The sequence below is a fragment of the Lytechinus variegatus genome, chromosome 3, assembly GCF_018143015.1.
Source record: "Lytechinus variegatus isolate NC3 chromosome 3, Lvar_3.0, whole genome shotgun sequence".
Lineage (NCBI taxonomy): Eukaryota > Metazoa > Echinodermata > Echinoidea > Temnopleuroida > Toxopneustidae > Lytechinus > Lytechinus variegatus.
In genome coordinates, this window is record NC_054742.1 from 68344270 (window position 1) to 68370480 (window position 26211).

The 26211-nt window shown below is 37.1% G+C and overlaps 1 protein-coding gene across 1 annotated transcript in view; it reads right to left on the reverse strand.

Annotated features, from left to right (window-relative positions):
• Positions 1 to 146: 146 nt before the first annotated feature.
• The window catches only part of LOC121411767, a 110537-nt gene continuing 84472 nt past the window's right edge, over positions 147 to 26211 (reverse strand). Inside the window, 7 exon segments of the mRNA XM_041604610.1 lie at positions 147 to 7975; positions 7977 to 8226; positions 8543 to 8610; positions 9666 to 11993; positions 13640 to 13888; positions 15697 to 15898; positions 16732 to 16838. Coding sequence (XP_041460544.1) covers positions 6878 to 7975; positions 7977 to 8226; positions 8543 to 8610; positions 9666 to 11993; positions 13640 to 13888; positions 15697 to 15898; positions 16732 to 16838 — 4302 coding nt within the window. The 3' untranslated portion in view covers positions 147 to 6877.

The window sequence follows — 26211 nt, forward strand, 5'->3', positions numbered from 1 at the left end:
TATCGTTATTTTCTTACAGGAAGTATTTTGCTTTAATGCTGGTAAAATGCCAGGCGTTTTTTTTTTGTGATTGGACGAGTGTGAAAGCAGCTTCCATGCCAAGTCATCACTACACACAAACAAACAAATCACAATACACCTATAGATAGATTGTAAATAATGGTATTAATTTCTTATTTCTTCATCACAGTGGTAATAATAACAAAGAATTACAATAAAAGTCAAGTACTTCTTGCAACATATTAATCAGTGCTAAACAAATCATCTTAAAAAAAAAAGAATCAAAATTAGATAATTTTTCGGGTGACATTTGGTTGGTATTATTATTCACATTCTTTCATTATATAAACAGCACAAAATATTAACTTTGTATAATGCCTTTTAAATATTTATAGTTCTTTTCTGTAAGCTTTTGACTTAATGATTCCACACTTTAATTGATGTAAGAGTAGACCAGGTCAACTTTGGTATATTCATTCCTTATGTGACTTTTTGCATGTATTCAACTATGCTATCAAGTCAACAAAACAATGAAACTGAACATTCATTTCAATATGTAACAGGGAAGGAAAATGGCATTGTTTACTAGATTTAAAAATAAATAGCATACAGAATATCAAGCAATGGCATACTCCTTAGTATATACATGCATTAGATTTTTTTTAATTTAAGAGGAAAAGCATGCCCTTGACCATACATACAAAATCTTAGATTTAATATCATATTACATTTTTTTAATTCAAATGCAATTTCATTCTCGACAAAAGGGAGAAGCTCTTGGATACAGTATACAGTTTTGTTATCAGACCCCCCCCCCCCCCCCATTTTCCGTAAGTCTTCACTTGTCTCCAACAGTTAGTTGTTAACATGAAATAAAGAAAAAAAATACATGTGTTGTAAAGTTTCTTCATACAATGTTTTATGCAATTAAATTCTGATTTTTGGTGACAATTCCAAAGAATTAACTCTGGCTGGATCAGTACACTGTAAAAAATGAAGGGCTAATTTAGCACTTAGAGTGTGTGCACTGTAAGTGCTAAATTAGCACTTCATTTTTTACAAGTTTATCTGTTTACAACAAAGGACAAAATGTGTTTCCATTTCATTTTACTACTTATCTTTGGATATTGAATCTTAATAATTAAACAAATCTAAGAGAGATGTTTCAATCCATTTACAATGCACCGTAATTACCAATATTTAGCAACATCATATTTTCATATTATGAATGAGCAATGTGCCAAAACTTATGTTACACTTTGCAACTGCAAATTTTTGTCAATCCTTATCAACCTATTGTGCAATCATTGAACATTTCTATTGGAATTATACCCCTTCTTTTTAAAAATATATCTTGATGCCCATTCAAGTGAACGCAGACCTCAGCAATATATTTGTTGTGGGATACAGCATGTGTATTACATGTGACATGTATTGTACAAACCTAGTGTTGAAACTGACAAAATTGGATTTCACAAAAATGTTTTTACTTTTTTTTGTATTTCTGATAGCACTATATGAATATCATTCACCCAGCTACAAACAGAAACACAAAGAAAAAAAAAGATATCACCGTTTTAGGGAATCTCATAAAATATCAGCTTTGTGCTGGGAGTGAATTGAAAAGCATTTGATAGTCAAGTCTGCTGAATGCATTTTCGTTTTCAAGAGTATGAAAAATGGGCGGGATACAGGTAATAATCGCATATTCACAGTTTTGCTCAACATTTATTATACCAATTAATGTATTGATGGTTGCACTAACACATGTCAAAATACTTGGTTATTTTCATGTCATTGCTTAAATATGTGCATATCGGTGCAGAACGCCTGATATATTATTATATCTACATAACAATTTAAGATTATTCCAATTTCCAAAAAAGGTAAGCTTGTTTACGTATATAACAAGACTTTAAAGTAAATGATTTGTTAAAGGGAGGTATGTAAAAGAGAAGAGTCACACATTTTCTTACTGTGACCCCCTTGGTCCAATTTTATGATTTGAAAATACTAGGGGCCTTTCAACAAAGTTACCAAGATATTTTGTTGCTCCAAGTCACTCATGTGTTGAATCTGACGTGCTTTGTTTGGCTTCAGTATTAAACTGGTGACCAAATGAAAAATCGTCTCTGATATTAAAGAATTATAGAAATTCAAATCATATGACATTTCCAAATGAAAATTATATTCAAATGTTCTGAATGCAACAATAGTGGGATGAGGATGAAATATTATTATGCTATTTTTACAGTGGGTCTACTTCTACACTCATTTGTGGAGACTTATTTCCATGTGAACAGATAAATACAAATGCATTATATACATCCCACAACATTACTCATAACACTGTGGGGACAAACGGGAAAACCTAAGCTAGTTGGGATGTAGTACTGCACAAAATAATCATGTTTACTTTCTCAGTCATGCCAAAAGTCAGCAACAAAAGACCGGTGTACTTTTACCATTTATCATAATGTCAAAAGAAAATATAACTTGAAAAGTCATCGAAAATTGTTGTGATCATTGTATATTATATTCAAGAGTGCTTTGTACATTGAAAAGAAAAGAAATAATATATGCCCATACATAGATATACAATGAAGGTATATACGACTATATCAAATTAGATCATAAATAAGCAACAAAAAAGGTGGTATATGCAACAAAATACTTCTAAATTAGATAAACAGACAGCAATATTACATGAAAGCAAATGGTACAGAGAGGAGGAAAATATAAAGGAAATGTGATCACTTCTCCCCTATGACAGCATTGGAGTTTACTTTATGTTAACATCATAATTAGTCAAATTAATATCAAATAGTCAAATTATAGCCTGTTGCCACAATGCCAACACAAAATCATGAATCTTTTGTATATAAAAGCTTACTTACGAGGCACGGGTGAATGTCACAAAGGGATATCTTGTTTAAAAAATAATTTCTCTTTTGTTTTCTCAATCTTAACATTAGGCAAATTATTACAAGACATGCAAATCATAAACATATTCCAAAGTCCTATGTAGAATATATCGACGACAAACTGAAATGAAAATAGGATAAAACCGACCCGATTGAGATTGCATTTTATTTTTGGCTCCTCCTATGGTAGCAGGAATGAGCAAATAAAATTGAAAAAAAAATTCTCCAATTATGTCTGTCTGATTTCATACTATATCTGCGTCAGGGGAGGAAGGTGTATCACAACATAGTTCATGCACAAAACAAAGAAAATGTAAATGATGTAAAAGAAAATACTGAATACATTCTTACGACAGTCTTTACACTAACAAGAGCGTTTTATCTTTTTAAAAAAAATGTTATCTTCGCAGGAAAAACCTTTTCTTTTACAATCCTTGACAGAAGGCTGGAAGAAGCATGTATAAGACAGGTTTACACGAAATCTGGACCATGTAACATGAGAAATGATACCATCAATTGCACAATAATTGTAGCTATCAGGTTATGACAAACCATGTACAAAACGTTACAATCGATTGTATATCAATCGTATCTCTCAATGTCACAGAACCCCGAAGCGGGAAACCAAGTATTTCAGAAACGTGAACAAAATCTGTTGGTACTTAGATGAGCAGAATAATCATCTGACCTCTTTTTTTTCTTTTTAATTCTGATATTGTGAATCTTCAGTGAAAATACAAGCTGATATCTGAAAAGCAAAGTGATTCAAAAGTCTACCAATGCCAATGCCTTAAACAATGATACAAGAAATATTTTTTCAGATTTACATTGAGTCATCACGATGCACTCCACTAGACACAACATTTCAAAGTGTTGGATTATAGAATAGTAAAGGGATGTGCCAACAGGGGCCCTGTTTCATAAAACTTGTAATCGATTGCAGGTAACGGGCTGTTATAAGCTGCTGAAATCATGTAATCTGATTTGCAAAGAGCAATTTGCCATGGATTTCTATGACTATTTCTTTATTTTTTTTTACTGATATCAAGTATTATGAAACAGGGTTAGAAAGTGAGTCATGTGATTATGTGCTCGTGAAAGCTTCTGATGAAACAGTGCCATAACAAGTGATTAGAGGTGGGGGAATCTCGAAAAATAGAAAGAGTACCAGGGAGATGAATTCCATTTATTCAAATTATTAGAGATAATCAAAATCAATCCATGTACCAATTTCACTTTTTCCACAACTAAGCAAGTTTTTAAATATATATTACAGTGATTTTAATCCTTACAAATGGAAGCCAACAATTTCAAGCATTAAAAAGTTTTTGAGTTGGTTATCAATCTAAGCATACTCAATAAAATGCATGTTTCTTTTTAGAACTAATACCTAACATTTACTGGACGTACATCTGAATTTTTTTGTATAAGTCAATATGTTCTTTATGATATTCTAAATTTTAGAATATATTAGTTTTTTCTCACACATGGCCAAGGCTGAGCAGTGGCCGGCGCTCTCTCACGCACTGCTCATAACGCAGCATTTATACACATTTTCATATACGCAGTAATGATAAACATCGATAACACAAATTGAAGTCCCACTAAACAACAACAAAACTATATATATATGGCCATACAATTGTTGCTTTATATACAAAATGTACAAATTCATCATGTCAAATTCATTGAGCTAATAACGGACTATATCAGTGTGTAGGTGTACATGCTAGAGTTTGCAAGAGGGGTGGAATGGATGGTTTGTTATCAAAGATCTTACAGAGATTCTGCAAGCCAGTCATCGGCAGATACAGTCTACTATATCATACGAGAAATGTCTGGTGTAGCCTATCGAACCAGTCTCATCAAATTGCATCTACCAACATTGGTCTCCCTTTTTTCAAGTCAGTGGGATTATAAGACCTTGTATCTCAAACTTTCATTGAGGGTCCTGTCTCAAATAGACTTAAATCAATTCAAATTCAAATTGATCTTAATTCCTTTATCGTCAGGATTGAGGTTGAGATTAATGTCAACTTCAGGTTGATTACAAGATATTGCCGTCTTTATTTGGTAATTAACGCCCAGAAAAGCAAACAGATATGGCTACCATGCAGCCTCACAAACGCTTACCAAAAATAAGGTAAAATTCCATGATAGGGCATGAAGGAGGCTTTCTCCTGTCATCACTTACATCAGACGAACCTCTCCGATGATTGCTACCTATTATGGTTACCACCAGCTCTTAGAGTGTTTTATTGATTCTGTCTTTGACATTGACAAGCAATATTCAGATGAAATAATCGAGGTCCTAGCTACAAAAGGACTCAAAGATTGAATTTTGATCAAAATGCAAAGTTACAAGTCTTATAAACCCACAGCAATGCAATCTTATTGAGAAAAATAGGACAAATTATCCAACACTCCTAAACAATGGAAGATTTCAAGTTCGGCATTACTGCTGGTGTCAGCGTTGGAAGCACAATTTAGATTGCTTTCCATCGCTCTATACCAAGCGAGACTTGTCCCCAAAACAAGTCTTATTTCAACGTTGCCGCTGTGCTGATGTAAATAGCGACCAAGCTGACACCAGGAGGTCAACACCAAACTTAGAATTACCCAATGCCCCACAGGTTGACCAGTCAATAGCATGCATACAAGGCATTTTCTTTTTGAAAACTTAGGCGTTGACTACACGCGAAGGTAAATCTCTAAACAAAATATCACAAAATTTGACAGAATATGGAATGATATTTATTGTGACTTATGGGGCTTACAGCAGGGCACTACTGTAAAGAATAGAAAAACCAACAGTATGACTGGCTGACTGATTGAGACTGTGTATCTGACTTCTAGTTATTCTTATCATCATAGGGAATCCTAGAACCCACACTCCTAGATTGTGAAAATATTTCACACTGGGCTCGCCACATACCAACGTCTGCCAATGGCTTCTAATGCACAACAGAGATACTCTTGCATAAAGAATATTTACAGATCCTGGGGGAGGTGGTGGTACAAATATTTAGGCTTCGCTTTCATTTCTTAGAAATATATTGACACGAGTGAGATATACACTTACATACACAACACCAAAGCACCTAGTAAAGTGATATGAGGAAGCTGCAACCTGGGTGTGTTAAAGGCTGTTTCACCTTCCATTTCTCAAAGCCTGCCTCACGCTCTCCTCCTTCCCTTCTCCGTCTTCCTACCGTCGTCATTCTTCCATTGACCATGAGGCTGCTTCCATGCAGCATATCCCGAACGAAATATAAGGCAGTTTACATGAAATCAATAACTACACTACAGACTTCTCAGGTCTACAGTCTTCCTTCTCTACAAATCCTAAACCATTTTTCAATCATAAATTAGCTACTCACACACATAAGCATTTCATGCCAATTAGTTCATTATTCATAACAAAGGTTTTGATGAAGCTCGACACTTGGAGGGAATGCAAAAGAAACTGTGACATCTGAGTTGGTGATATATGTCGCAACAAAATAGACTTACGATCAGAACTGGTGCGAAGGAGAAATTATTCCACAGCATTCAAGTGCGAACAGCACTTCCAATCTTTTTTCCAATACACATACATTAATTCAAATCTATTTTTATAGCTAATTTGTGCTTTGTCGTATTACTTTAATTCAGAAATCTTTAAATAGCATAAGACCAGGATAATTACTGCTACAAGAAAATCATAGTGAAGCAGTTCACCATGGTGTGATATAGATGTAATCTTGGCCGTGATGTGACCACTCTACTTGCTAAGCAGCATACAGGTATACATATATATGTATGAAAGCACTGTGCAATAGGTTACTAATTTTTTGCTAGTGATATTTTCTTCAACTTTGGAGTATTAGATTATTGATGTTTTGTACTTTTTTGTGTGTAAATATCATTTTTTTTAACTGTATGTCACAATTTCTAGTGCACGAGTTGGATCCTCATGTCTTGGGAACATCAGCTTTGGTAGTTCCAGATGGTTGCCTTGCCGCACTGGCCTGCAAGTCCTGCTGCTGTTGTGCACGTTTCAGGTCATTCAGACTAACTTTCCTTTCGTCCAAAGCAGGTCTTGTGGTCGGTTTACTCAAGTCCGCAAGATTCTTGAACTTGTCATCGGCAAAAGTCCCTTTCCGCTTTCCTGCATGTTGCTGTTGCTGCTGTTGCAGGGATGCCGATGTCTGAAGATGTGCTGACACATTTTGGTCGGTAGGAATCACATTTGTATTATTATCAGCTGGCCGGTTGGGGTCTGTTATCGGTTGATCAACTGCAACCCTATTTTCACTCTGTCCATGCAGTTCCACATTTTCACTTTGGTTATTTGACTGGTTTAGACCACCAGGCCTGGCTTCCTCTAGTCTCCTTTCCACCTGACTCGGGTCTGTCCGAGCTTGGTAACCTTTCGAAGTGACTACTTCACTTGCCTCACTATTCATTGGTATCACCCTCTTGGTCAAGTCTATTTTCTCTGTACCAGAGCCTGTCCTTACATGGGATGGATGTGAATGAACATGCTGCGTAGGAAACGCTACACCTGTATTGTCTACCCCACGGGGGAGCTGTTCAGGAGATCTGTTGATTCCATTCTGCATCGACTGCTGATCCTTCATGTCCACGATCTGAACTCCAGCTGCAGGATTCATCCACACAGCTCCCGGTCTTGGCATGAATGCCTCAGGATTAGGCGTTCCCATTGCCTGGTTGGGATTGGAGAAAAACGCCGGTTGAAACGCGGCGGCGTTGGCTTGCGGAACAACCGATTGGTAACTGACACTCCTTTTGAGTCCTTGATTGCCAGCGTAGGACTGCTGCTGGATCATCTCATTGCTGCCAGAGAAATGGGGGTGCATGGTGGTAGGCACTTGATACTGGGCACCTGTCATGGCAGGAGCAGCACCTGGCATGGCTCCCTGGCCAGGCATCTCCACACTAGCAACAGGTCTGTACGTAACGATCCCTCCGGGTCCCTGCACAGGGACTCCTATGGAAGACATGCCTGGTACGGTAGGTGGGCTGGTGTTGCTCTGACGGAATCCCCCCAAATGCGGAGCCCGGTCCATGCGAGAAAGGAACCCCCTGGAAGTGGTTGAAGGGAATAGGAATGCTACTTGGATGCCACATGCCTTGGGGAGCAAAGTTTTCTTGCATGGGGAAGGGTACCATGCTGTACATGTTTGGTTGATAGAGAAGCAATGGGCTCTGGGGTGGTGTTGTCTGTGGGTGCTGAGCTATGAATTCTTGCATCTCACTCTGTTGTTTCTGAAGTATCTTATTCCTCTCCTCCTCTTGTCTACGGTGTGAAAATTAAAATAAAAACAAATATATTTATATTACAATAACTGTCAAAAACATCTTGCAGAGGATACATGAATCTCATTCTAAAAAAAAAAATCTATCAAAACTGTTGCAAGGGTAAGGGAATTGCCCAATCTCACGATGACCATAACTATTTGAAATATCACAACTAGAAATGTTGAAACCAGTGAGGTACAGATGAAGAAATAACCAAATTTATAAAGGTTTTGAAATATATCAGGTAAACATCAGGAGGGGAAAGGAGTCTTATATTTCTGAGCTCATTTAAAGTTATTTGAATAAAGTCTTACCTCTTGAGCAGTTCCTGGAGATCCCTAACTGCTTCAGCTTGAGAAGGCTGGACAGGACCAAGATCAGTCTGTTATAAAATGAAATATTATTACAAATTTGGCCAAGTGAGTCTTTTATAAAATTTTTCAACAACAAAGAGCACATATTTGAATCTATCCACTTTAAACTCAAAAAGGAATTCCTTATTTTGAATCATTTAAACAAAATCCAAGATATTCTAACAAACGTCAATTATCTCACACTATTTTATGATCCTATACACCTAATATTTTGAGTGTCTAATGCAAGTACTTTCATGAAGTTCATGAGCTTCTTAAAGACCTGATAATCAATATATCATATGATCCAAATTTGATATGATAAAAATAATAAAACACATCCATTTACGTAATGACCAGGGCACCGTTTCAGGGATTGTCAACACTGATTTCTTTTTGTTGTCAACTTGGATCTGATTCTTTGATACACTTTACATGTACTAACCCATAATCTCTTATTGTCAATGCTTAGCTTAATGAGACATGAAAAATGGTATAAAATGCCCTTTTTACACAGGATTTTCTTAACCCCGGACGATCGCTAACCCCGTACTATCCTTAACCCCGTACTATGTTTTTTCCTTTTCACACATGCCAAATTGTTATTGCTAACCCCGGATAAGGAATGCTTGCTTTTCACACACGAAACTCGCTAACCCCGGACTAGTGGTTTTTGTCGATCATTCGTAGTACAAGTACTTCACTCATACACTTTTTACACACGCTACAATTCCTTAACCCCGTACTATAGGTGGGGCCAAATTGCCATTTAGCCCCACCTATAGTACGGGGTTAAGCTTAGCCCACTTTCGTTTTACACATGCGATCTTAACCCCGTACTATTGCTCTTAGCACCGCAATTGGTGGGATAACCCTGCTTTTTTGCAGGGCCAAATAATCCCGTACTATAGGTGGGGTTAGCCCACTTTGCAAAAATGCTGTGTAAAAAGAAAGTGGGCTAAGCTTAACCCCGTACTATAGGTGGGGCTAAATTGCCATTTAGCCCCACCTATAGTACAGGGTTAAGGAAATTTTAGCCTGTGTAAAAAGGGTAAAAGATTGGATGTGAGAAATTGTTACTCACCGAAGCAAGGAGTCCAGGAGAGGCGGATCCAACATCTGATAAAGGGGGTGTACTCTGTGATTCAGGTTTGGAAAACACACCCTGGACTGGTTGAAAAGATTGACCATGAAGAATTCCTGATGGCTGCAAAGTAGGACCTTCTGGTGGCAATGGAGGAAGCGAGCTTCCATCAGATGCGATACTGTCTGGAGTATCCCTTTCACTGCCAATCAGGCTGTTCTTACGTTCGGGTCTGATGGCCGGTCCAATGGGTATATCAACAACAGGATCATTTCCTCGCTGAGGCGATGGCTCCCGGTCTGCCTCCTTCATCACAAGTGATGCAGTGGCTGACTGTGTTGGCAGCAGTTCTGCCTCTTGTTTCTCATTCTCCATTTCGACAGGTGTAGGATCATCCTTAATGGATTGAGTTGGAGCCGTTTCAGGAACAGACTGTTGGGCAGATGGTTTTCCTTCCACTGGAGCCTTGTCTGAAACCTTGTTAACTTGAAAACGGCCCAGCTTTGCTGGAGCAGCTGCAGACGGTTTCACGGTATTTGCAACACCTGCTCCTTCCTTGTCAATGTTCTTTTCAGTTTGAGTTACCAAATGAGAGACCACATCTTTCACTTCCTTTGCCTGCATTGCTGTCTCCCCAGATTTAACCTCGTCGTTTTGTACGGCATCTTTCACAGTACTTGGAGTTGGCGCTACTGTAAATCTACCTTTCTTCTTTTCCTCCTTTTGTACAGGTGCTTGGTCTTTGGTAGACCCAACAACAGTTTCTTTGGAAGACTTATCTTCAACTGTATCCATTTTGTTTCCAGTTTCTCCTTCACTGGTCTCTTCTCTTGGTTTTTCCTCAGTAACAGCTGCCGCATCTTTCTTCTCTTCCACGGATGACACAAGAAAGCGAGACTTCTTTGTTGGGCTAGATGGTGGCTTTGGGGACACAGGTCTTACTGGTTGCTCATTTTGAATTTGATTTTCATCTGCTTTCTCAATATAAGTTTCTTGTTGATAATCTACAACAGGTGTTGGCATATCTGGAACAGGTTCACTTGCTGGACGCGGCAAGAAGGTATGAATGGGTAGACTCTGGGTGTCCATCAACGATGCTTTCCTTTCATCTTGGATTGGATGAAAGACGGGTGCTAACATATTTGGAACAGGTTGAGGAGTCAAGACAATGTTTGCAGAGCTCTGGCTATTGCTTTGTGTGGTCTGCTGGGCAACACTAACACTAACTTGATTGTGATATGGTATATTTGTCTGCCCAGCTAATCCTTGTCCATGCGATACTTGCTGCTGAAGTGATGTCGGTGGTTGCCCCTGTGAAGTTGCAGCTTTAGCTGGTTGGGTAGGCTTCTTGTGTAACTGGGATATATTGGAAAGTTTTTCAGCAAGATCTTGAATGGTCACCCTTGCATGTTTACCTTGAGACTGTTGCGGCTGGGTCCCTCCTGGGACACTTTGGATAGGTGCAACATTAGAAAGAGCAGCTGCAGTTTGTGACTGTTGAGGTTGTGTGAGGGTCTGACCTTGCAGAGATGTTGCTACTTGCTGACCAGGTTGTGGTGGTTGGACTTGTTGCAACTGCTGGGATGGTATCTGAGCTTGCTGTCCTCCTTGCTGAGTCAGTTGAGTCGATTGCTGTTGCACCTGTGGTAGAACTTGGTCCTGGCTAGAGGGTGGAGGCTGTTGTTGCTGTTGAATAGGAATTTGCTGTTGCATCATAGGAGGTTTCTGTTGAAGTTGCTGCATTGCAGGCTGTTGCTGCTGCATGATTGGCTGTTGCTGAAATGGAGGTTGTTGCTGGAGCTGTTGCTGGAGCGGTTGCTGCATGGGCATTTGTTGCTGCATGAACACTTGCGTAGCCTGCTGGTGCATGTACATCCCAGGAGCACCCGCCTGTGTTGCCACAGGCATGAAAACAACATTCCCTTGCGATGTGTACATAGGCATCATACCATAGGTACCTATCATGGGCATACTCTGCATCATCCCTTGATCAGGGACACCCGTTTGGTTTGGATAGACGGGTTGCGGTGTTCTTAGCTCCATCGGAAGTTGCTGACTTTGCTGCAAGGGCAGTTGGCTTGACACAGCCTCTACAGCTGCTGGTGCCGGTGCTGGAGGAGACTGGTTGGGTTTGGGATGAGTCTGGTCAACACTGTCCTCATCAACATTCTGCTGAGGCTGAGTGACAGTTAGAGGACTACTACTCTTCCTACTGAGGGGTTGGTGCTGGTTATCAACAGGTCTCAGCTGCTGCTGCTGCTCACTCGGCTGTGTCTCTGCACTGAGTTGTTTACTAACCACCATCTCAAAGCTTTGTTGGGGGGCATTCTAATGAGGAAATAAATAAGAGAGAACGAAAGATCAAAATAGCATCTTAAAATGGAGAACAAATGATATTCATAGTATTGTTCGTAGTCATTTATTTTGAAAAACACAAAAGAAATTCCATGCAGTTATTCAAATAACACTTCAATGCAAACTGTCATCAACCCATGTACATGTTGCATTAATTTAATAATGTTATTCCTCAATCTACACAGAAGAAATAAAGCAGTTGTATCAGTACCTCTACGGAAATTCTACTTCTATAATGCTAACTTCATGCTTTTGTGTATATGAATAAAGATATCAAAATTTCACATACAAACATTACTCACATTGTCTCGAAGTGGGAACCACTAAAAGTATCTACTTTAAATTGAAAATTCTACAGATTCACACATTGCAGGCATGTTAATTTTTCTACTTGTTTAAAGTACCTTGCCAAAATGCTCTGTTTGAATTCAAGGAGGGGATAACACTAAATTGAATCCCCTATTCACACCATCTTATTATCTTCCTTTAATTGCAAAAGTACTTTATTTATTCAGTTTCCATAAAACAGTGTATTTCGATGTGGGGGGGGGGGGGGGGGGAAGTCCCCTCTTTGAAAAATTGCATGTTACTATTTAATTGTCAATTAATGTCTTGAGTATTTTTTTTTATCTCACAATTTCAGTATATTAGCAACCAAGGGGTCCATAAGTTCTACCCTGTTCAATTACATTCTGAGAAAATGGAAATATTGTGTGGATTAACCATATTTCCATTGGGGAAAGATGAAAGTAAAATTTCTTTTAGCAAAGGATTACACCAAAATTTCAATGGCATTTCTTGCATGGAGCAATGTGCCAATATCAATTAGCAGAATAACCTTGTGTACAAAAGAAATCCCTGGAGGTAATGAGTTTCTTCAGAGAAAAGACGCAGCTATTGTTATCAAATTGGCTTTCTCCATGTCGGACAGAATTGAATGGATCAATTCAAACTAACTTTAAAATGACCTTTTCTGTGTATTTAAACCAACATTAGGGTAATTGTGTTCAGCCTTTGACAAGCAAAGTAGGTTCCCGATGCTAATAACCAATGCCACAGTCACATCGGCGAAGCAGACTCCAAACTGACCAATCTATTACCTTATTACCAACGATAAATCATCAGTCGGTTTGGAGTCGGTTTCTTTGGTGTGACGGCAGCATGTCCTACTTTCCTCTGAACCATACGATGATGTCATGTATGACCCACATTCCTTTATCAAAGGGAAAGCACTAAGAAAAACTGGAGGGATATCATGTCATATCAACTATATTCTAAGTGGTTAGGAATGTAATAGGAGGATAGAGAGGATTAGCAAGGGGGATTGAGAGATGATGTCATCAAACTTATCAGGCTGCTAATTGTACATTCAAACTTAAATGGGTGGAAGGGGGATGGGGAAGGGAAGATAATGGGGGGGGTGGTTTTCACTCCAAGGCCAGCTACCACAGCAGTCCATTTTGCACATAGCAAGGAAGAAAAAAACAACTCAAAACTTGAATGAGAGAGAGAGCCAGTCCCACCAAACCCACCAAAGAGGGCCAAGAAAGGGGGCTGAGCCTTGGGCTTGAAGGATCAGATAGTGGTGAAGCAGGTGAGTTGAGAGCTGGGGACCATACCAATTGCTGCTGGGACTCGTCCCCGCTGGGAGGGGAGGCGTCCGACGAGTTCACCGCCTTGCTGGGGCTTGGGGGAACCACCCCTTCCTGGAGGTGCTGGCTGGGCATGGCATCGTCTCCGGTGGTAGAGGACGTTGGACCCGGCTGGAGGTGGGAGCCTGGTCCCAAACGTTTGGCATCCTCCATCACCTTCAGAAGCTGCTCCTTGAAGAGGCCTGCATGCTGCTCGTGGACCCACTTGGCTATCGTCTACAAATCAAACAAAATCATATCACATTCATTGATAGGAGACCTTTACTTTTCTAATTAGAAACAAACAAATGAAATAAAAAGTTTTACCATGTAAAAATAATGAAAGCTTAACCCTAAAAGTTCTGGGGCATATATGGGCAACAGATTGCATTATCAAGGCAATGATCTTCTGTATAAAATTTGATTCTGGCTGTAAATCTCTCTATATATCCTAAGAACTGCAAATTTCTTGTTTAGGTGGGTTTTTTTATCAAATCCGAATCGAAGTGTTTTATTTTAATAATTTCTTAGGTATTGCATATTTTACAAAACTTATTTTTATTGTTGTTTCAATGGAAATCATTAGCAATACAATACTCTTTCAATCATAGGCAAAATCAAATTATTTTAATCAGCAATTTTTTTTTATTTGAACTTAAGACAAATAACTCACATTACATCTGTAAAAAAATGTTTTCAAGCTATTTGGGTTTCAACTTGCATTTACATAAATGTTTGTGTTTCTACTGCTCTACATATATGAGCATCGTAAATTGGTCTAAAAATAAAAGAAAAGTTAAGAAAAGTCATAACGAGTGCTTCTCACATTACAAATTTACTGCAAAGGTTATGGCTCATTGCACGGTACATATATTTTACATCACATGCAAAGATACAGAGGCCCCAACTTGCAACTTAAACTTAAAAAGAAATCATTTCCTGTTTTAGGATTGTGATTGAAAACCCTCCATTTTAAAGAGAAATGCCAGTAGTTGCAGTAAACACTGATTTCATGAGAAAGTCTGTAAAACCAGGCTTAATTGTCAGTATATCATCGAGGATCAAGATCTGGTACAGTTACATAAACTGAACTTTGTGAAATCTTGAAATCTACGCTGCTTATTTATCAGCAATTACACAATTTCTTCCAGAATCCTTTGGCACATATTTTTCATTCATACAAACAGACACTTGGGTGGTCATTATATTAGATTCTTTAAAAAGTCATTTTGAGATCGTTACCAAAACTGGAATTTACCTTTAAACAAATACTATCTCATTATCAAAACATTGACACTTTATTTGATTTTAAATGCATTAATATTGAAACAGGAAGTAGTGATTGCTTGTCCCAGCCTATAGATATTGCATTGACCTGATATAAAAATACTGTAGGTAAACATGGCATTATATTACTTGTTTTGACTGTCCATCAACAATTCTATTCAATCTCCTGGTACGTTGGTGACATACTTTATAATACAAACATAGCATATACACTATAAACTCAAACAATATTTTGTTCATGGCTGCACTTTACCCTAAAGAAGATCACATGCTTTTTTTAGCTCAATTATTTTCCTCTCTAGATGCCTGAATGAAAAAAAGACTCAATTTCATGGATATTTTCCTCCATAATTGTTGAAATAATAAAATGATAAAATTAATGTTCTGAAACCACAAGTTACTTCAAAGATGAAATATATTCATGGGGTGGCTAGTTTTTAATTCCAAGGGTATGTGATATGTAATATTCATAATAAAATACATACAACACAAAGGTTTTTGATAATTGCATCATTCAACAGAGCAGGTGATTGGTTTATAGTGAGTATTGTGAATAACCTGCACATACAAGAGTGATCATGATTGGCCATTACTATTCTGTGATTGCAAACCCTTTTGTTACAGGGTCAAGATCTCTTCACTGTTCGACACAACCCGCTCAATTAGAAGATATTGAAACTTACAATATAAACTAGTTTTAAGAACTGAATTCATCTGGTAGTTAACATATATTTCGAATCAAAGACGTTATTTCGTACCAGATTTGAGACGATGCCATCCAGCTGATCATCTTCGCTGAACTTGAAGACAATAGTGTCTCCCCTATGCGTCTCCAAAGAGCATTCAATGACTTGCTCCTCATCCACAGATATGATGCTAAGCTTTGGCCTCTTCTTGCTTGTTTTGCTATGCTTCTTCTTGCCCTGCCTCTTTTCAACATTCTGACTGCCTTCCGCTCCACTGCAACAAATCACCAAATATGTATATGAACAAAGGGTATTCAAAATAATAATAACTGCATTTATAAAGCGCCTTTGCCTGAGGATACAAAGCGCTGCTATTATTACCCCGGCTTAGCTCGAGCTACCATCACCGGCGCTCAGTGCATGCAAGGAATTAATCCTGCCGGGTACCCATTCACCTCACCTGGGTCGAGTGCAGCACAGTGCGGATAAATTTCTTGCTGAAGGAAAACATGCCATGGTTAGGATTGAACCCACTACCCTCTGTTTGAAAGGCGAGAGTCAGAACCACTAGAACCGACACACCCGACAAATGCCGACTATCAATTTTTAAATTAATGTGTGTTCAGGAATCATGATTTTTGTCAAAGGCTTAGTTTTGATTTAGTTGAAGTTGACTCAATCAGTTTATAACTTCTGTAAGACTGACAAAAACATCATTTTAACTTTGGCGAAGGTGACTTGCGGAAAGTTTAACCCAACTTAGGCCGACTTTGACAAAGTTTTAACTTAGGTGAGGATGGCTTTAGCTCGGTGTGGACTTGTGTGAGGCTGAATAAGACATTTTTTACTAAAATGCAGTGGACAAAATTGTAACTTGGGAGAGGCCGACTTCAGGAAAGTTCTGACTTAAATGAGGTGACTTAATAAAGACAAATTTCAACTTGAACTAAGATTGAACTAAGATGAGATTGACTTTGCCAGAGTTTTAACCTTATAGGAGAGGTTGACTTCAGACAAAGTTTGACTAAGGAGAGAAAGACTTTGCCAAAGATTTGACTTAGGCAAGGCATGGTTGATGCTTGTTGGAAAGGAGGTTAAAGAACTTACCTTTCTTCTCCAGTACCAGAGGGACAAGCACTGGTACCATCGGCGTTTGTAACATCCCTCCTTTCAAGAGCAGGCGAACTCCATGCCTGACCATCTCCAGATACCTGCTGCAATGAAAATAAGGGGGGAGTGAAAATTTAAAAAAAAATCAGTTTGATCATTTTGAAAAGTTCATTCATCAAAGACAATCAAGACAATATGTGAGAGAATTGGAAACAGTGCAAGATGGATTTCTTGTGTAAAAAATATCAAATTTTGTTCTTCACCTTTTTTGAAAAAAAGGGAAGAATTTTTCCCCCCCCCCCATGTTCCTGTGAAAATCCCACACATTAAGCCAAATTACGCAAACCCTCCCTAACCTCAAACCAAACTCTAATACTAATCATCACATTAGTGTAGATCAAAACTACAACCCTGACCATATACCACTGCATCATTTACATTCTTCTCTCGACCAATATCTTTTTCTTCTCTCACATTCTCAGAGGCACTAAAATCCAAACAACTATTTCTATTCTTTTCCTGCCTACTTACTTTATTTCTCATTTCCACATTTTCTATCAATATATTCCAATATATTATTTATCTCATTACAACTAAGTATCAGTGAACATCACGCATTAAAATCTTTATCTTCATGATGCATTTCTTGCAGTTCAAAGAATTCTTAATGATGGTGAAGTCAACATTGAACAGGAAGACAAAAAAAAAAAATCTGGATCTCCAGCTTTTAAATGCAGAAAGCATAATCGATAGCATAAGGCGGGAATTTTTCCAGATCAAAGACTTTGTTCAGAAATGACCAGATGGCCAGATGACCTGGAAACACAATAGATCCATGGGAAATGTCTATGACTAAGAATGAAAGGTAGATAGCAGGCAAGTTGAAGCTGTATATCTGACCTTATTCCTAATTACCACGTAAAAATCTTACATTGATTTAACTTCAAGTTAATCACAAATGTAAATTGTGCTACAACTTCCTCTCTGCTATTTAAATTCATTTCTAGAAAAGTCTCTGCATATACAGGGTATTCGAGATATTAACATTTATTTGCTGGAGAAATGAGGAAATAATAACTAGTTCCCTTTAGACATGGATTTGTAGACTTCGCTGACCACTACAGTAAAAGAGTTAAGACGGTTGACTTCTGCTATTGACAAAATAAATTCTAAAACATTAACTTCAAATTATATTAGTTTTAGTGTATTAGTATTAATTCTGTTTAAAACTAAAATAAAACCAAAACCATCAAATATAAAGGACAGCCTTTTTAAAATAATGAAAATAAGTTGAGTAACTCTTAATAATCATTAAATAGAGGGAAAATAAAACAAATCATGTTTGTCCTTAAATTTGATATCTCATTGTTTATCTTTTTTTTTTCAATGAAACTGCGTTGAATGACTGAGCACAACTGTTGTTCTTGTAGAACATGATACATCATTATGATTAACTGTACCGCACATTTATAATGATGAGAAAGCATTTTGTGTTGGTGATTCAACATCATACCAAGATAAAGCCTACAGGTGCAATGGAAATTTACAACATTAGAAAAAAAAACATATCATGTAAATCCAACATGTAAAAGCAACTAAGAGAACACAACAAACATTTGACTAATTTGTCCTAACAGCTGGTGCGGGAACACAAAACAACACCTGCTTGTGTGAAACAAAAAATTCTGAGATTGGGATAAGGGCACTGTAACATAAGGCATACATGCAGCAATCGATCACGGGGCTGGGTTTTACGATTGATCAGACAGAATAATCAATGGGATAATCATAGAAATAATCCCAACGATCAATCACTAAGCTTCTTAACAATCAACTTCTCCTTGTAACAAACTACATGACTGTGATAATACATGAGTAAGTCAGGAGTAATTCTACAGGAGTGATTGAAAATTCTAATGTGAATATTTTACATGGAATAATTCAATGGAAAGGTCTTCTCATCTTAGCAAGGGATAGAACATGAAAACACACCTTGTTCCTGCCAGGTATGTGTAAGCCCTTCCACAGAGGCGTTGATGGAAGCACATTTCTGGTTCTAAATCTAAATTTGGAGGTGTAACAAGAAAAGAAAAAGGCACAAAGTCTTCAAATTTGAGTTCAGAAACATGTGGCACCTGTTTGCGCCTGTAAGACAGTGCATGGAGGAAATCGGTCTACTCCCTTGATAAGGAGGATAAACACTTGAGAGTGGAATACGCCATCTCAAACACAGATCAAACGGCTTAGCAAAAGTATCGAGAATATTGATATGTTTGAGGCAATTGTTGGGAGAGAATTAAGGGTACCCATGTTGACAAAAAAGTGACAAAAATATCGGTGTGAGTCAACAAGCTGGGAGGGGTTCAAGGAGAGGCCAATGCTCTTGTAAATGACTTCAACATGAAGAGTTTACTAAGAGACAATATCAAAATTATGAAGCCCTAAATTTTCAAGCATTATAGGAAATACTGCTTCTGTCAACCTTGTCCCGAAATGAAAAAAAAGGGAAAGAAATGGGGGGGGGGGATCACTGCCCAGTGGGGTATTTTATAGAGCCATTCATTCTAGACTTACTTAACAGAATAGGTGTAGTAGTTGCAAGGGACCAAACCCCCTCTATATTGGGCATAGGCCTAGATATTTATGTAGCTGAATGTAAGAAAATTGTTTTCTACACCCCCTTTCATTTCAAATCCTGGAACTGCAACCCTAGGCTATACACTACAATTGGCTTGAGGTTCCAAGGTCTTCTCAATGCAATAAGATATGTAATTATCATTAAAATAAGTCTGTGACAGAAACTATGTTTAGAATTCAGCTTTTGCTGATGTTATTGGAAATGATTAAGAATCCCAAACATTTATGGCATATATATCTTTGAGGAAAGTTCTATGCAACAAACTTTAAATTTATCTCTGCCTAACCAAGAGCATTGTATCATTGCAGATTTCTACTTCTCAAATTTGATTTGCATTTAGGATGTTTGGGAAATATTTAAAATAACATCTTTAAAGTCTTATGCAAGAACCTGCTACGGAAAAGACAGTTTGTGTAGTATCAAATACAACAAACAAACTGTGAAGTGGTGGTACCAGGAAAATGATTTCCCTACAGTATATGATGCCTTACAAATGAGAACAGAATAAAAACATCAAACAGCATGGATATATGCCTAAATATAGAAAATATCGACCAGGAAATTGTATCAACGTAATGAATCAGATTTTATGATATTTGCATCCCTCTAACAAACCGATATTATGGCTAATTTTGGTAAGAAAACATAAACAAGAGCGTTTATCAACACTTCCTGTTCTCTTCATAGGAATATAAAATTTCCTCAAGAAACAGGATAGGCAAACAAGGAACACTTGCAATGCTGGATACTTAGTATGATTAAGCAAACAGCATAAATGTTGAAACATTCTAAAAGAATGCAATATACAATCACTCTATTTGCATTCCATTTCGTTTTCATTGTCAAAGTGTTGAATACCAAGCTTTTACAATCAAATGGATGTAATTTAGACTCTGTACCTTGGCAGTGGCCCCCTAATACGTCATTCCAATGATACAGGCATTAATATCTACTGATCCATAGCCTAACAGCATGTGGGAGAAAATTCAAATCCAAATGCAATGTTTCACAATACTCATTTATTTTAATGGTGCTCTGCCATGGGCAAAATGAAGCACTGGTGAAATACCACATGTGCACTGTAGCTGCTTGTTATGTGGCATTCTAAAAAGAGAAACAGAAAATTGAACTATGGAATTCTTGAAGAATTGATGGCTGTGTTCGATACACACATATTTTTAACCATAGAAATGCAATTTTCAAAGATGTTTACTTCATACCAAGGTTGCATTCTTCTAGTGATTTTTCTCTTGGTTGTAAAAATTAATGTCTTTGAAAACTTAAACATGAAATGCTGAAAAACGACAACTGGTTCAAAATCACTTGAATGCAGGGATGCCATTAGGTTTTGCTGACTGGACCCAAAGAGAAGCCAGAGCACATGAAATCCCCTATGTGTTGTATAATATAAATTATAAAGCCTGAGAAATACTGAGATGGGAAGCTTTCAGGGCCTGAAATCAAGCAAAAGACTTTAACCTGGGTCCGGTTGCATAAAAGTTTCCATTACGGTAACTTTGCCATCCAATGGTAACTACATGTACCATGGAAACGATGCTCAACAGCCAATCAAAATCAAGGATTCCATGAAAGATACTATTGGATGGCATAGTAACCATAATAGCAACTTTTATATGACACCTAGATAGATCCTTGTGATTTGATTGGTTGTTTGATATCGTTCATTCAGCCCATTTTGCAATTACGTCATCAACTGTGCAATTTTGGATCCATACGATTTTGTCCATGGCACTCGCGCACCGAGACTGCAGCTCATGCACCATCAGTGCGCATGTTGTAATGACGTAACAATCAACAGACCGAACTGGCACTGCATGAGCATGTTTTGCATAAAAATTCATGAATTTCATATTTAAAAAAAATTTAGGACTCATATAAACCAAATAATGAATGTATTTTCATTCGTAAAATGGACAGAATACTTCATTCGGTGAAAGATGAAATAATGATCATAGAAGAATATCGTTACGATTGATTACATTGACCACAATCAATCTTGACAATCAAGTGTAAGTTCAATTGGTGAACTGGATGTAAGAGATCTCAAGCACGATTTTCATTATGGACGTTCTATCGGTTTGGACATGCACCGTGATACACCTCCAAGTTGTCCTCTACTTCCTGGGACAGGTGACTTGACTTGAAAAAGAAAGAATTATACTTCAATGAACCATTGCTTGAATTGCCTGCAGTGGCCATGTTATGTTAGAATCACAGACACACTCTTATTTAGTTCATCCTTGAAAGCTTCTCATTAAGGAGCATGATATATCGGATTACTTGTGTAATATTCCAGTCCTCCTTATATCCGCATACCAGCAATGTCTACTAATTGCCGAGTTCTTAGAATAAAATTATTAAATCTTGGCAACAAATGTGTCACAGCACTGGGAAACACAGTAAACACAACTGTTTCATGTTTAGAAAAGGATAGCTACACTACAGGGAAAAAGAAACTTGGCATTCGGGATCGTGAAACACGCTAGCAAATGTGCGGATGGTCTAACGGGATTTGAACGGATTTGTAGCGGGAAACTCAAAAGTGAGACGCAAATTCTAGCGTGCTCGGTCGTGATTTTATCGTGCGCGGTCGTGATTATTTTCATCCCCGCCTCTAACGTGATTTCCATGCTTCCACCGAGATCTTGGACCGTTGGTTTGACGCGCGTTTTTGCGCGATAGATGTATGCGCAAGCTAGTTTCAGGACATGCGCGCGCACCTTTTAAAAGGCGAGACAACAGGAAATGATTTTAAAGGGAATGATCACCCTTGCGCGAAACTGAACAAAAAGGATTGAAGTGGAAATGTAACTGTATTGACGACTTTCATTGCTAATTCATTTTTACTCTGACATGAATATTGCGTGTTCACAGATCATTCATTGAATATCCGAATGTGTTTTTTTTTGTAAAGAGGAAACCCTTCTTATTCATGATTATAAGGCGGGACATGTTTTAAGATTGTCTTGAGGCTTTCACAATTTCAGATAATGTCCATTTACATTTTGAACAGAATTTATGTTCTCCGATAAGAAATATTAAAGACGCATTTTCGGAATAATAGAGACATCCCGGTGTGACAAAAACGGGTATAAAATGATAATCTATAAAATGGTTGAAGTTCCTTAACATATTTGTAAAGAGTTATGAAATGGAAATCATCTGATTGAGATATTTCAAGTCCGGTGTCGGCCCTGATGGTGTTGAAATTTTGATTGCTTCCCCTAACTCTAAAACTTATTCAAGTTTGCATAACTGATTCAGATCATATTATTGTCATCTCAACAATGATGATTGATTTTCGGGACCATCTTCAATTTATGTTTGGCGTTATAATCGTGTAAAAATTGACCATACACCAACACCAAAAAGGTCAACACCGAACTTGAAATCACCCATTTACGACTTGAAATTAATGATGATCTAAAAATAATTGTAAGTTCTTAACAAATTCGTAAAGAGTTTTGAGGTTAAAATATAATCATATCGATATGATTCATGATGTAAAATCACTCAAATTTACTTCCGAAATATATGAGTTTCGCTTCGATCTTGGAGCACAGACCCTGATAAAAAGATACAAAAATATAATCTAGAAATTGTTGATGGTTCTTTATTCGTAAGAGTTATGACGTAATCATGTCAGCTATGATTTATGACATGAAATTATACTCAGCATTTGAAAGATAGGAGTTGCGCTTGGATATTGGAGCTCCTTGGTCTGATTAAAGCGTATATGAAAATGATTGATAATCTATTAATTTTGTTGAAGGTTCTTGACATAATTATTCGTAAAAAGTTTTAAGGAAGAAAGTAATCATATCCATGACTTTGTAATCTATGACGTAAAATAATTTTTCTTAGCTTTCGAAAGCTACGAGTTTCGCTTGGATATTGGAGCACCTTAGCCAGATCAAATTATATGAAAATGATAATGTAAAATTGTTGAAGGTTCTTAACATATTCGTAAAGAATTTGGAGTTAAAAAATAATTAGCTTTTGAAAGATACGAGTTTCGTTTGGATATTGGAGCGCCCTGGCTTGATAAAAAGTATGAATAATCTAGAAATATTGTTGGTTTTCAACATATGGATTCGTAAAATGTATTGAAGTATAAATCATATCATATCGATATGATTTATAACGTAAAATCGGATACTTCACTTTCGAAATAATACGAGATTCGATTGGATCTTGGAGCACACGGCATGGTAAAGAGGTATAAGAAATAATAATCTAAGAATTGTTGAAGGTTCGTATTCGTAAAGAGTTGTGAGGTAAAAATATCACAAAAATATGTTATACGACGTGAAATCATCCCTAACATTTGAAAGATACGAGTTGTACTTGCCTTTTCTAAAATATTTTTTTTTCAAATGAGTTTCGTTACGACTTGAGATCTTGAAGAAGGCACCAAAACAAAATTGTTCGGAAACAAACGCATTTACCATGTTTACGGCAATAAAAGAGACGTTCATTTTGATTGCACAGAGCGAAATATTTTCTTCCTCTTCTCTTCCTCCTCTTTTGTAGTTTATTCCTTTTTTATTTTCCTTATAATTTTCTTCGACTTCTTAGCCATGTCCTGAACCTGGTCCTTTCTTATTTCCCTTCCTTTTGGACAATTCCAAAAAATTATCAACCTTTTTGTACGTCCGATTCCCTTTTTTCTCAAGTTTTACTTCATTTTCATAAACTGACCACACTGCAAAAACTGCGGTGTTTATTGAACAACAGTCTGGAATATATGACCACACGAAAGAAGTGTTGAAACAACACCGGCTTTAATTCAAATCGATGATTTATTAATAATAATTGGTGTTGTATAAACGCATATTTGGAATTAGTCCAAAACCAAACCAATGTTTTTTAACACCTCTCTAGTGTGGTCATATAGATTCCAGACTGGTGTTGAATTAACACCGCAGTTTTTGCAGTGCACAGACTGTCAAAAGTAAAAGAAATCAGGGACAGAAAATTTCATGAATGTCCCGGTCGGACGGATACGGAATATGGAGTTGTCCTTTTTGTCATCTCCGTGTCCTGCACACGATTCTGCATTTTATTTCCCATTATCCCCAATATTCTTCTCTCTCAGCATTCGATCCGCAGTTGTTAGAAAAATATACAAAACTTTATAACAAGTTGTACACATTATATTCCACTCACTATACATTAGTTGGGTGGATGAAAGATTTATTCGCACAAAATATGATAATGCTTTGAAGGGCGGTTGGGGTCTATGCCGCAATGCCAATGGATATGACTTAACACTCATCATATCAAATACATAAATATTTTTAAAATCAATCAGACTTCCACCCCCGAAAAAATACACCAAAATACAGATAGGCCTATTACAATTTTTTTACGATATGACACCAGCTTTGGAATATCGCACCCCTCTTTCCATAAAGATGTTTGGCCTCTTGAAAATAAAATCTACTGATAGTGTGCTTCATTATGTTGTGAAAATTTGGAAATATAGGAAAATTACTTATCACGTTATTTTAAACAATTTATTATTTTCAGCAAATGAAGGCTTTGACAATTTGTTTTGAACATTTCCATTTACTATTCAAATCCTCTTAGGAATTAAGGTACAATGTCTGTCTTGATGAATAGAAAAATGATGGAAAATAAAACTACTCGTTCTTTGAATGAACCATGGATACAAGTGATTAAAAAAACAGAATTGATGAACAGAAAATGATGTCAGGCAAATCTACATCTTCTTTGAATGAAAGGCGTAGCTGAAAAAAACAAACATAGAATTGATGAACAGAAAATGCGAATCCATCCCTCCTTCAGATAAACAAAGTAACTGATTAAATATAAAAAAAGAGTTGCTGATGAACAGAAAAATGATGGAAAGCGATTCGTTCTTTGACGTATAACTGATGAAAAAACAATTGATGAAGAGAAAAATGATGGAAAGGGGATCTATTGGTTCTTGGAATGAACGATGTAACTGATAAAATAAAAATACAGAATTGTTGAACAGAAAAATGATGGAAAGCGTTTCTATGAATAAAAGACGTAATTGATGAAACAATTAAAAAACATAATTTTGGGGACTAAAAAAATGATGGAAAGGGAATAGATTTGTTCTTGCAATGAACGATGTAACTGATAAAATAAAAATACAGAATTGAACAGAAAAATGATTGAGAGTGAATCTTCTTTGATTAAAAGTCGATAGTGATGAAAATAAACACATGCAGAATTGATAAACAAACAAGTGGAATGCCTCTGGCCGTCTCACCTGCATCACGCGGTTCAATATAGCAGCAGTGCTGACTTTGCATACTACTCTAACTCGCACAAGATGTTCAGTGATACATGGTTACTCTTATGTCCTCTTTTTATGAACTAGACCAATAAACTTACAGAGATATGATGGTTATTCAATAAAAAAACCCAACATGGCCAAAGTTCATTGACCTTACATGACCTTTGACCTTGATCATGTGACCTGAAACTGGAACAGGATGTTCAGTGATACTTGATTACTATTATGTCCAAGTTTCATGAATCAGATCCATAAACTTTCAAAGTTATGATGGGAATTCAACAGATATCCCCAATTCGTCCAAAGTTCATTGACCCTAAATGACCTTTGACCTTGGTCATGTGACGTGAAACTCATGCAGGATGTTTATTGATACTTGATTAACCTTATGTCCAAGTTTCATGAACTAGGTCCATATATTTTCTAAGTTATGATGACATTTCAAAAACTTAACCTCAGGTTAAGATTTCGATGTTGATTCCTCCAACATGGTCTAAGTTCATTGACCCTAAATGACCTTTGACCT